Source organism: Acipenser ruthenus, chromosome 20 (genome assembly GCF_902713425.1).
Source record: "Acipenser ruthenus chromosome 20, fAciRut3.2 maternal haplotype, whole genome shotgun sequence".
Classification (NCBI taxonomy): domain Eukaryota; kingdom Metazoa; phylum Chordata; class Actinopteri; order Acipenseriformes; family Acipenseridae; genus Acipenser; species Acipenser ruthenus.
Genome location: NC_081208.1, coordinates 21,807,886 through 21,821,959, shown reverse-complemented (window position 1 = coordinate 21,821,959; position 14,074 = coordinate 21,807,886). Strand labels below are relative to the sequence as shown.

At 39.2% G+C, this 14,074-nt stretch overlaps 1 protein-coding gene across 1 annotated transcript in view; it reads left to right on the top strand.

The window, feature by feature from the left end:
- Nucleotides 1-277: 277 nt before the first annotated feature.
- The window catches only part of LOC117425445 (maternal embryonic leucine zipper kinase-like), a 33,302-nt gene continuing 19,505 nt past the window's right edge, over nt 278-14,074 (top strand). The window contains exons 1-2 of the mRNA XM_034042393.3: nt 278-560; nt 5,624-6,300. Coding sequence (XP_033898284.3) covers nt 5,712-6,300 — 589 coding nt within the window. The 5' untranslated portion in view covers nt 278-560; nt 5,624-5,711. The remainder of the gene's footprint in view (nt 561-5,623; nt 6,301-14,074) is intronic.

Sequence of the window (14,074 nt, the reverse complement as noted above, 5' to 3'; positions counted from 1 at the left end):
TTAGAAGGTATACATATATCTCGCATGGACTACATCCCTGTGCAGGTAATTTGACAAAAGAGGTTAGGCTTAGTCCCAACCATGTGTCAACTTGGGTAAGAGTAGGATGACCCTGTACAGGACAAAGATGGGTACATACACCCTGTGACCCAATACTTCTCCGGTGTTTTTAGAAGATAGTATAGATCTACTGGTAATATCAAACACGATGGCAAACCGCAGTTTTATCAAAACCCTGCCCTAAACTCCACAGTTTCACTTTAAGAGAGCTGCAGTGGCCGGGTTGCGATTGACGTCAACGGGCAAACACGCTGAATAGATTTTAGTCAGAACACTGCAGAGGAGTGTACACAGTAGAGGCACACGCATCTCTTACTTACAGCAACGGCAGAGCCTGGAGAATCGAGGTAGAGGTGTTCCGGTTTATCTGACAGAGAACACGTTACTGGCAAGGGGAACTAACAACACTGAGAACCCGGAACAAAAGCGCTGCTGAAATTTTAGGTAAAGAATACACGCATTTCTGTAGCAGTGCTGCAGGACAGAGCGACGCTGTTTGGGTAAGTTTTCGACTGCATTTTCGGTGTGCGTATGTTTTATGTTGTGTTCATTTTTGTAGCTTTATATTTATTTTATTTTGATGATTTACTGCCGCGACTTGATAATCAGGGAAATGTATCATATTCGGGTCCATATTCGTGTACCGCAGTTGCTGATACGAAGTTTTCAATGTTAGAGAGACGGGATTGTTGTGGGATATTAATCAGCTTTCAAAGATACAGTGCACAATTTTGCACCTGTGTGTAGCCCGTCCCTATCACAACTAAAAAATAATATTTTTTGGACAAGGGAGACTTTATTGCATGTGAAAACTGAAGGCTTGACAGCGCTGGAAACAGAATCAGTCTGCTTATCAACCGAGCAACTCCGCACAGACAGCCGCAGTGAGTGGCTTCTACTAGCGACCCTCAAAACGCCTCCGCGGTGGGATACGCACTTAGGGATAGAGAGTGTAATTCAGCTAATGCCCATTCAGTTTTTCTTACCTATGTGAGTGGTTCTTGCTTGGGAAGGTTGAGCATCAGCATTTGATGGAGTAATCTACAGTATGGAGACCTCTGCTTTATCTGTACCCAGCAGCAGCGGCTTGTTCTTCATATGGGTGTCCAGGTAAGAAGCTGGGATCTCCCAAGGGTTCGATAACAAGAGAAGCTGCCTTGTCACTGCCACAAATAGACCATGACAGACAGGCAGAATAGGACAGAGTATGCTTATTACAGCAGATAGGAACAAAGCGAAACACGTTTCCTTTTTAATTCACACAATGCAGCAGAACTGGATTTTTCCTTTCAGTTTATCCGTGTACAGTGCAGGGGAGCTAATGATGAATGTAAACACTAGTTAGGTAGGGCACAGGAGGAGGGGAGCCTGAAGTGCATGAGTTCTCCTTTCAGTGCTAGTTTGTCTGCAGGATTCAAAGCTGTGAAAGTAAAAAAAAATAAGTGCAGTTTACTGTAAGCTTTTCAGTACAGATATGTAGAGGTTTAAAGTGAATGGAATTTAAATGCCACAGCTTTGAAAAGATGCTTGAGAGTGTAATTACTAGAGGATAATTTAAATGTTTCTTGACTCTGGGAAGCCATGGTTTGAGAGAGAGAGAGAGGGAGGTGTGCGCGCACGCACCCACGCACACACACACAGTAACCTTGGATTTAAAGCTATGTGCAAAGCCATGTGTTTCAAATAGGGCAACAGATCAGCAGCAATATGTCTGGGATGAATCTCATCACCTGATTGTTCTCCTGGGCCAGCCTCTAATGCTATACCATATCTCCAACGTTTTGCAGTTTTGTTCCTTCCTTGGGCTGGCTGACAGTTGTTAATGCGCATTCAATTATTACGATTATTTATTGATTTTTTATGGTTTGGACATACAGCTAGGGCCAAAAGTTTTGATCACCCTGTAGAATTAACACATTTTGTTTCATAAAGTTGAATGAAACCTGAATTACATCTAACATGAAATACTGTACTACTAGTATGGCTACTGGTAGACTTTTTGCAATATAATTTAGTAGTTTCTTTTTTAAATGATGTCTCAGTCCTAAAATTCTAGGTGATGCAACACTTTTGGCAATAGCTGCAGCTTTTTTTTTTTTTTTTTTTTTTTTTTTTTTTTTAAATTGAATAATTACTTGAATCAAAAATTAGCAGTCACAAGTAAATATTTTGTCAGTGCTCTTGCATTCTGCTACTGCATGGATAACACAATGGGCCCAATTGGATGAATATTTTATTCCAGGAACAATATAAGTTAATATAAAATGCAAGATAAATCCTGTAGCAGATAAAGGCGTCTAGTTGAATGATCTGTGCAGCAGAAGATCAGTGAGATGATATCATCAGGCCCTTTGCATGGATTGAAAGAAGAGTCACATTGAATAGCTGCTTGAGTCGTTCCTGGTATTACTGTAAGTTCAATGAAGTTACACTAGAGGTTAAGTAGCCACAGCGATGAAAAGCCCATGTTTAATTACGATTGAAAAACCATTATGTCTGTTTCACACTGAAGAAATCCTGGCAGAACATAAGCAGACTAAACATTCCATGCAAAATAATGGATTTAGATCCATCTTGCACACTGGTTTTGATATGGTACTGTACCAATCCAGATAGAACTCTTAACTTGTGCTATTTTGGTAGCATGGTACTGAGATTAATTAACAGTGTGTATTGGTTCACTTTGTACCATTGAGGGGAGAGTCTCAGTCTTCTTGAGCTGTTTGTGTACAGTACAGTAAATAAGCACTCCTCCTTCACTGCAAACTCACTTTTAAATATTTCATCTGTTTTATTGCTTTGAACGTCTTGTAAAGCTTGTTCGTGACCATGAAAAGCTGGGAAGTAAAATATTCCCTGAAGTTTTATATTGAAGTTGAGATACTGAGGTTTGCATAATAAATGATAAATGAGTCAGTCAAGAACAGGACAAGCCATATTAATAATGGAAAGAGTTCAAATGCTGGAAGCAGTGTGGTCTAGAATAGGAAGGGTGAAGGGAAGTTCTGTCCTTGCTTCAGGAAAGTTTGATTTCTTTTTTCCCTGATTTATTTAAAGTGTTTTACCAGGAATCGGTCCACATGAGGCAAAATAACTCATTTCCAGTGTAGTCGAGCCAGGAAAGGCTCACCTTACACAGCTCCTCAGCTCTCCCTAATACAATCAAGATGATGCCGAACATCCCTAAATACTTGCACTTATGTGATACACATGCTGATGAACTGAGTACAGTAGAACACTGGCAACTGACTCAAATCTGCTCCTGTATCTTTTTTGTTTTCTGTTTTTGTCTGTCTATCTGTGTATGCGTGTGTACAGTACGTCAGTGAGCTGCAGTAGGTGAACATCCTATGGAGCTCGTATTTTGCCTCCTGACCCCCCCCCCCCCCCCCCCCCCCGTCAATGATTCTCCTCGCCAACTCTAATCCCTCCAAATTGTCTCTTTGTGTTAAAGCTCACACATGAGATGCTTCGGTTCATGCAGCTGCAGAATGTACAGCAGAAGGAGCAAAAGAGAGAAGTGAAGGAATTAAAAGAAAACAAAAGAGGATGTAACACCTTGCTGAGGGGAAGTGACTTAGGAGATGTCACATTAAATAAGGAGATGTCACATTAAATAAGCGTGCAAGATAAGAGTTTTCTTTTCCTGGTGGGTTACCAGATAGCATGTTTTAAAAATAAGAAACATGTTTTGTTTTTTTAAAACCTGTGCTTCTTTCAGAACAGATCTACAGCTATGGCAAAAAGTTTTGCATCACCCTATAGAATGAACTAATCTTGCTTCATAAAGATGAATGAAACCTGCTGAATAATGTTACATTAACATATTGAATTACACGCTGCTTTGTAGTTTTCCTTGCACTTAATGAAAAACTGACTAAAATTGAAAAATGTGACGTCAACATCTAACATGAAATACTCTACTAATATTATGGCTTCCGTTAGACTTTTGCGATCTCATTTTGTAGTTCTTTTGATTCATGATGTTAAATAAGAGGTCTAAATTATGTTCACATCATTTTTGTTTAATTATGTCGTAAAATTTTAGGTGATGCAGAACTTTTAGCCATAGCTGTACATACAGTGAATGTAAGTGAATGGTAGGACACATTTAATGGATTTATTTCATTAGCTATAACTCCTTTAGGGGGTCAGTAAGTCATCCCTGGGGGGGCATAAAGAGGTAAGGGAAGGGGGAGGGATCAGGTTGTTTAAATAACTCACATGTCTCCTTTGATTTTTGTGATTCACTTACACAGTATCCTTGTCTAACAAGAGATTGGAAACTCTGGTGAAAACCTTTGGGCATAAAGACTGATCTGCCCTCTCACTCAATACCATAATTTATTTTTAAGAAACTCATTGTTGCTTAGTAGGCTTATCTTTTGAAAGAACTTGTGATGTTTGCTGTACAGTAAAAACAGTACATTCTTTATCAGCAGTTTACCCAAAAGGGAATTAAAAATAGTACTTTGAATTGAATTGCTGCTGCAGACAGATTTATTATTATTATTATTATTATTATTATTATTATTATTATTATTATTATTATTATTATTTTTAGATTTTATGGAACTCCCACCTCTGTGCTTGTATAGGGCTGAACTTTCATAAACAAACTGAGGACACCAGCTGCTAATAGGATATGTGTGTTCCTGTGAAACTGCTACAGTCTTCAAGTTTTAATATCTCCATGACGGAAGCCTTCATTGTGATGTTTGGTGGCCATAAAAAGCAGTCCAAGCTTTAATACAGTATGAGGTTTTGACTGCAGCACCATGTGTCCTGTACCGGTGGTACTAGAATTGAGTTGCAAGTTCGGTTGCTCTGCAGTGAATATTTTTTCCACAGCAGTAGTGAAAAGTGACTGTTGGGTCGATCGGCCCTTGCCTTCCACATGCTTTTGAATTCTGTTCATCAGCTGTGTACAGTATAGGGTCGCCCAGTTATCCAGTAAACTATATGTATAACCCAGTTCCCTTCCTTTCATTTGCGCCCAGCGCCTCCCCCATTTCTGCCCTTGAAGCAAACCCTAAGTCCAAAACAAAACGGGTCTATTGCCTGCAATGGTCAGGCATTATCCCCTTGCCAAGCATGCTTGAGGCCATGTTTAAATGTAGCATGCATAATTAAGTACATTCATTCCTTTTTCAGCCAAGCTGTGGGAGTTGTGCTGAACTACTGAAATGTGTACTGGGGTGTGCCCAAGGCCTAGGACATTGTATATCCAGATTAATGTATTGGGCATTATTACAATGAAGGAAACAGTGTCCGAGAAGTGGCCCACTGTAGAGATGCCTTGAGCAGGTTAGCTCTCTCAGCCATAGAATGTTTAAGTCTTTTTATTTGGTGTACTTGTTTCTGGTTCTAAAAAACAGGAAGATTAGACTAAGTGAAAGAACCATGAAAAGGAAAACACTGCAAAAGATTTCCAAGAACACGTAAACCCATTTAACATATTGTAGTAGATGTGTTCTTTTCTGTTTGCACAATACTTTATATTCTGTGTGCACACTCTCTCTTTTTAATGTGCTCCAATCTCTTCTGTTCCTCTTTTTTCCAGGAGCTAAGCATGGCTATATAAAAATTGACAATCCAGAGAAGACCTCTGCTCCCTTTGGAACATACATAAAAAAATAAACAACGCCAACATGGCATCCTCCAAGAGTGGTTACGAAGGGAAGATAGCTGGCCTGTATGACCTCGACCGGACGTTGGGTAAAGGTCACTTCGCCGTGGTCAAGCTGGCTCGCCACGTCTTCACAGGTCAGCTGGTGGCAGTCAAGGTCATCGATAAAACCAAACTGGACAGCATGGCGGCTGGGCACCTACTCCAGGAGGTGCGCTGTATGAAGCTGGTGCAGCACCCCAATGTGGTTCGCCTGTACGAAGTTATCGACACGCAGACCAAGCTCTACCTGATTCTGGAACTGGGCGATGGTGGCGACATGTACGATTACATCATGCGTCACGAGGGGGGAGTCTCTGAAGACCTGGCCAAAGTGCACTTTGCTCAGATCGTGTGCGCCATCTCCTACTGCCACCGGCTCCACGTGGTTCACCGGGACCTCAAGCCCGAGAACGTGGTCTTCTTTCGGCAGCAGGGGACGGTCAAGCTGACTGACTTTGGGTTCAGTAACCGTTTTCAGCCTGGCACCATGTTGATGACCAGCTGTGGCTCTCTGGCCTACTCTGCACCCGAGATCCTGCTGGGAGAGGAGTACGACGCACCCGCTGTGGGTAAGGACCAGCATTTTTCATGGAATCTCTTTAAGTGGTTTTGATTGATCTATTAAAAAAAGTAATACACTGGGGCTTGCTGAGCAAACACAGAATTGCTGACCTAAGAGAACTCAGCTGAATGATAAATGTATTACATTTTTGACAGCTATGATGGTGGTTAATGATTTTTGGGGAATGCATAAGAACTGTAATATATTAATGCATTCGTTGTAATGACTTTTTAAATGTATTTATTCAATTGTTTTTCATTTGTCAAGATACTAATCTATTCTTTGAATGTCCATTTCTCCAACATACATTCGTACTGTACAATCTCCTGAGAATATGAATGGATGTACATTTATTATGTATGAATTGTCTAGTTATTGTTTATTTATTCATGCAATCCATTTTTTGTATTCGTTTATTGATTTATATCCACCCATTCAGTCCTCCTCTCATGCATTGTTCCATTTAGTAGTCAACGCATATATGCTTTGTACTTAGTAGTTCTCTTAATTATTTCAAACCTTCATCCACTTGTGCAATCAATGGGGCAGAGTTAAGCTTTATTTACTAATAGACTTAAAGTATTTTGGAAAAGGTTACAATGGTTGTTAGTTCACTCTGATATTTCTTCCCAACCATTTGTGCTCCGTTGCATTGCTGTGCTTGCCTGTGGTCTTAACTTGTACACTGTGCCCCTGGCAGTGCTCGTCACATGTTTCTCTGCCAGGCTGAGGGGTGGGGGAGGGTGGCAGCTGCCGTTCTTTCAGCTGCACTAACAAAGCTGAATTGATAGGAGTAAAGAGGTATTCATGAATCACTAAAAGATTACACTAACGCTATACAGTGTAGCGATTAAGGACAAGCAGTAAAACTGTTGTAGTCTGTAGCATACAGTACATCAATCTGGATACACTGTGATACTCTTTCTCTTGGCAAAAGCTCCTGAGTAAAAGTTTAATAAAACAAATGATCTTCAATATGTTGAAAAACATTTTAGTGCTCTACAGACAAAACAGTACAGGTAAAGCAATGCATTTCTTGTAAACACAGGAGGGTGATTTGTAACCCTTTAGCATGATACCCAGCAAGCCCTCATTTTTAATGTGTGTTTTATTGAAACTGCTTAAGGTAAATGTGTTGACCAACTGCACGTAAAACCTGAACGTAGATTGTGGGGATTGGGAGATTTGTAGTGCATTTAAGATGAGCCTAGTTATTCAATGGAAGATCTACTTCTGATTGTCTTAATTGCTGCTCAATGGGGAGTGCTCTTCTTTCTTAGTGAGGCCAGGACTTCAGAAATGCCCGTGCATGGTGTTATAGGGTCATGGTGGTACAAGGGCATTGTGCTGCTGGAGGGGGTTGTCTTTTAAGTGCTTTGTTAAAACAGGTCCCTGGCACTGTTTAAGAAGAGATGTTATTCTTACAGTACTGGCTAAATTCCAATGCAGGACAAATACATTTCAGCATGGCTTTTTTAATTCATACAACCATTCAAAGAAATCAGTGAGATACAGTGATCCAAGTAACTGTTCACCAAGTTGTGTGCGATTCCTATCTTCTAGAGGTCAATTGATCCAAGGACTAAAAATGAGCCACGGAAAAGGAAGGAATCGGACTGGCTGCTGTGGAAAACGGTTCCTCTACCACAGTGATCCAAATGTCACTTGGTATATATCAGAGCTAGACTGATCAGCTCAGAGGGAGTTGCAATTCAATACAGCTACAATGGTTTTATGCAGCATGCCCATTAATTTCGGTAGAGTTGTTCAGTCAGTCATCAGTCAATATTGACTCAAGGGATTGAAATGAGGAAAAAGATGGGCCTACTGTAGGGTTTCCTAGTACTTTATTGAAGTCAATGCTGGCTTGCTCAGTTTGTGAGCCAGAGGGCAGTCTAGTCCGGATTTCAAAAGGGAGTAGAAACATGGGACACAGAACCTCTCCATGCACCAGCATAAGAAAGAGGGGTCCAAATACAGGCTTGACGTTCTTTTTAGTGGGTATGTAAAGCACTTCATACAGCCCTTACATTCACACAAGCACTTCTTATTGATTTAAATAGTTCAAGTGTCTTATACTGAAAATCTTTGAACTCAGTGAATATGACCTGTGGATTATAGTGGCTCAAGACTAACAGAAGGCAGTTTGGACTAATTGTTTGAACTTAGGTCCCACCTAAATATAAAAGAAGCAGGAACCCCAGGGTTATGAGATGCTGAATAGCTGGACAATCCTGCATAGGGAATGTACTCCTCTCTGGGAATGATGAGCCCTCTAGTCTCTGCAGCTTGCGTTTGAAGAGCTGTGATTGAGTATGAGCCTGTAGCAGTGTTTGTTGTGATGTAAATGATCTTCATCCCTCATCTTTACTATTCTCATATGCCTGACAAATGTGGCCATCAGACTTGAGCACACAATTTCTTGAATGTAATTGGAAAGCAGTGTGCACAGGCTTTTGTGGAACACTTTACAGTTATGTCCCCTTGCTCCAAGGTGGGGAAATGAAGATAGTGGGACAGGTTATCTTCAAAGTGGTTGTGCTTAATACAGTATGATTAAAGTTAACAAAATCTTTCCATAAATATTACCTGTTGTGAACTTCCTTTTGCAACATAAGTCTCAATGTTTTGAGTCTGTATCAGTTCAGTCTTCAAAGTATGTTATTGGCTGCAAAGCAAGTCAGTCAAAATGGGAAGCAGCTGGTTGGTGGGAAGTGCAAGTTAACCAGACTTGTAAACACATATTTCTTTAACCTAGTACCAGAAATCATGTTTTTTTGAAAAATAATAATAATAAAATATATATATATATATATATATATATATATATATATATATATATATATATATAATAACATTTCTTTCAAAACTGCTTATTTGAGTTAGCGAATAAAAGTGCACAACGGGTTATATTTATGGATTTTTTTGTGAGCTACAGTTTCATGACATCTCAGGAGCTTAGCAAGTTAAAGTACTTGGTTTCTGCAGGAAGTGTTATTTGTGGATCAGTGTAGGGCTCTATTCCCTCTGAAACTTTGTTGCTATTTGAGCAGTTTAATGTAGGAGGTATTTTCTTGCCACCTGTGAAACCTGTTATCGGTTGCTTCTACCTTGTTTTATTAAGCAGCTGTTTCTGCTGCCTCACTAGGGGCATATGTCACCCCTAGTGTCCCTCTGTGTTCATCACTGACCTGCTCTTGCCCCACATGAAGCAGCACCACAGTAATCCAGTTTGGTGACCCTGTTTGTTGTTCTTTCTGTCTACACTGCTGACTTTAATTTGTTGTAAGAAAATCTGGATTTCAGGCTGCAGTTTATTGTTTTTCCATCGTAAATCTCTTCCTGTCTCCTCGGATCAAATTGATCCAGGGCCCACCCACAGACGTACAGTAAAACCCTCACTTTGCCTTATTCTGATCAATGCTTCTGTGAGTTAGCAACAGGGATATATGTAGGTGAGCACTTCTGTCACCCTGACATTGTTATCTCGAGAACAACTTCTTTATTTGAAGAAACCATTTAAGACGAGCAGAGAGGTGAAAGTTAAATCATGTAACATATGAACAAAGTACCCCTTCACTGAGCAATGATTAAACCTAAATCTTCATTAAACCCTCCAGAGCTTGACGCAAAGAACCTTATTAAAAAAAAAAAGTGTTATAAAATGTGGGGAGCCCTCTTTTTTTTTTTTTCTTTCTTTCATCTGAAATATAATACCAGTTTCACATTGTTTGAATTCAATAAAACAAAACTAGGATTATAAGGAATTAAAACCATGGGAACCGAATGAAAGAATCTAAATTATTTTTTATTCTGAAAGCCTTAACAAAAAAGTACACTGTGTCAGTTTCAGCTTTCAATTACTGCTCTCATTGAACCGAATCGAACTGTTTTGTTCCTGATTCAGGACTGCGTTCTGGAATATAAAGATAATCTAGCAGCAGTAATATACCACACATGTTCATATCTTTTCTCGGACAGTAGCTCCATGTGGAGAATCTGTGTGCAGCACTAGAATACCCGTTACTTTTTAGAATTTAAAATTGGTTTTTAACCCTGTAGTTTCCAGATACAGTGCGGCCCTTCATAGAGTGGAACCAGTTAAAGATGTGGCTCCCATTTGCGCGATAATGCCATTCCACTAGCACTTTCATTATCCTTATAAGGCGGAATACGAATAGCACAGTCTATTATGAAAGAGGGAGCACATCTAGATGTAACCAGTAAGTACAACATGTGGTATTTCTTACTGATGTATTTCTGCATCCACTAGAGGCAGAGGATTGCAGGGGAACATGTTCATGGTTACACTCTTGGATACCAGAGGATTGCAGGGGAATAGGTTCATGGTTACACTCTTGGATACCAGAGGGTTGCAGGGGAACAGGTTCATTGTTACACTCTTGGATACCAGAGGATTGCAGGGGAATAGGTTCATGGTTACACTCTTGGATACCAGAGGGTTGCAGGGGAACAGGTTCATTGTTACACTCTTGGATACCCGATTATACTTGGAGCTGATTCTGATAGCTCTATTGAGGCCATGGGGTTGCATCAAACTTTGGAGTTTTAAAATGTCATAAGGATGTGCTGAGTGAAACAAAAAGTACATTTTTACAAGAAGAACATATTAAGATAACTCTGGTATTTCAGTCCCGTAATGTGTTTTTTTTTTTCATATTGAGTGGGTCCACTTCTGGAGGAATCTTAGCCCTTATGTTGCTGGAACTGAAATCTCAGACCAAGTTCATATTTTCCACTGTGTAAGGTATTGTGGACCAGGATATTGTGATAATGATCAGTTTTCATGGTGGTATGTTATGTTCCTGGTATGTTTCTTTACTCTAGTTTTTCTTGACAGTTCAGTTTTTTGGTTTTGACAGTATATCTCTTAATCTACAGATTTAATTGGTGCAACTACTGCCAAGATAGCATTTTTTTTTTCAGAGATTGATGTATCAGAACCAACAATACTTGTTATTAATTTTTTTTTTTTTTTTTTAATTTTACAAATAGCTTCATTTCTCTTGTTTAAAAATAAGAAAAACAATCGTGGGATTCCCAAATTAGATTACTTTTCCAAAATATTTAAATAGTTTAGTTATAAGAAACTAAGTTTCATCTAGAGTACTCTCAATCTACCTGAAAGCATTCTAGTGAAAGCTTTTACTGGAGAATGCACTACTAATGGGCATCTCATTATAATAAATCACATTCAGTCTGAAATTTATGTGAGGACACTATATATTAAAAAAAAACAATACAGGAACTGGAAATAAATCTGAGAGAAATACAAAGTTTTAAGTCATTTTGGTCCATTAGTAACAATGCAAATTAGCACACACAGCTCTTATTGTTGTACTGTACCCATAACTGCAAAAGAATGAACATCTTGATATGGATGGCTGATAGTTGACTGACTGGTTAGAAGTGCTTTTCTAGTGGTTGGTACCAGTTGGTGCTTACAGTATATGTGTGCTGAATACAGATCAGTAAGTGAGGACTCAGCAAGTTTCTCACACAAGTTGATTCCTGCGTTTCTCAGTAAGTACTCTGTGTTGGAGGTGTGTGTTAGAGAACCAATGTGCAGTAAAATGCAGAGGTGTTGCAGAGAAATTAGTGTTTTGAAATCGACATGTGAACAATGCCAGATTGCACTGGCAAGTTGTTTAACTAAAGTAATGTCACTAAACACAGTGCATATGCAGTACTGTAACCACTGTGTCTGTGTCAATTACTTATACCAGGCTGTTGTTCCTGGCGAAGTGTCTCACGATAAAAGGGGTCAGCTGACACATGTCAGGGCTGCTGAGAAGCGGGACCAAACAAGTCTGTGTTAACGATTTGAGGAAAACGCCTCGTTGGGGTGTGTGGTGAGCAACCAAAAAGAGTTAATCACTGAATGTAAAACCGGGATCAGGGTTTGCCATTTCATTCGCCTGTTGAGAACAGGGATTAGTATAGAATTTTTTTTTAATCCCACTTTAAAAGTATAGCTAGGTAGGGTGTGTTAGCAGGACCTCCATTGTAGTATGAGCAGCGCACCTGCAAGTTCAGGGCAACCTTTTATTTTTAGCTGCTTTTTCTATACTGACATGTTTTGCGGTTTTGGTCTGTACATTTTTGTATACCTGCCTGTAACCTACCATTGTTGGTAGCGTCATGCGGTCTATCTTTTGTTTGTGTGAAAATAACCTTGCATGCCTAAGTGCTGTGTCAACACCAGTTCTGTCTCTTTCTGCCAAGCGGATAGCCCTTCCCCATCGCATGTCTGTGTGTGGATTACTTAGAAGTAATTTCAGTTTTTTTTTTAAAGTAACCCCCACCAATACTGGCTGAATTATATGATTATGAAGCTGATCCAGTAAAAATTGAAAAAATGTTCAGAAACATTTGTTTTAATATCTAGCCATATGAATGATTCTGTCTTCTGGCTTTAGGATATGACAGCCCTCTTTTATGGTCATGGCTGTCATTTGACCCATAATGCCTTCCACTAGAAATAGCATTCTCATTAATTGACAGAACACAAAGGACACCAGGCCATTTTTTTTAAAGTGTTTACGCCAGTCCTCACTTAACACCTATTTTTTTAAGAGGTAAAACACCTTTTAATTTTACAAAACTAGAACTAAGCAACTGCATTATACTGTGTATTTCACCCACAGTCTCCTAACAATGCCTCCTGACTGCAGTGTTATAAGTGGGAGCGCTGGTTTTGTGCTACATTTAGCAACATAAAATCTAGTTTAAAGAGTAAGTAGCGAGGTAGTGTTACACGTCCCCACGTGTTGCTACAACTGATTAAATAACGTACTTGAAATTTTTATTTTCATTGTTAACATCCTGACAACGTTTTACACTTATAACTTTTAAGTCTGCTTCATAGATCTTTTCAAAATGGCCTATTTAGTGCACTGATAGTGTAAGGATTATTGTCCACATTGTCAAACAGATAACACAGCCATAACAATCCACGTTGTGGTACGGAACAGAAAAGCCAGAGCACTTGTTATGTTTTTTAATCACTCTTAAGTGATTTAGAGGACAAATCTAAAACCCCAGTGCACTAGAGCAGCCATTTTGAAAAGTTATAAGTGTAAAAAGTTGTCAGGATGTTAACAATGAAAAGAAAAATTACAGGTACGGTATTTAAATAGTGGTGGGAATGCTATGTTTTTCAGAACCCTGCGTACTGTTTTAAAGTGTTTTATAAGTTAGATTTCCCTGACATGCAGAAACTTTAATTGTACCGTCACAGGCCACTTTTGTCTAAAAAGTCTACTCCCCTAATTGCTGTTATTCACAAGCATTTATTATCTATCCAGTGAAAGCATCTGATTTTTTTTATTTTTTTTTGCATGCCATTTTACTATAGAAGAGCACCAAATATTTACAACTAAAAACATCTTCTGAAAATACTGTATACGAACGTGTAGGCCTCTCCAGTGTATTACTGAGTATTACAAGTAATCCATTTCAGACATCAGTATGATATCATTCAGTCAGATTTTGTGACATTTGATCACACCATTAGACGATGTACATTATTGATTCTTGTTTCTCTTGATTTCATTGTAATGTGTTGTCAGTATTTGCACCGCTGCCCTACCAAGATAGAATGAGATGCCGCTGCTTCCCAATGGGTTCATACTGTAGTAAGATTTGGGGATAAAGCTGAACTGTCCAGTGAAAAATTGAATGAGATGACCGTTTTCAAATGCAGATTGTGAAAATAATGTGATTAAGTATGGTTTACTTTATAGACCTAACTGTGAACA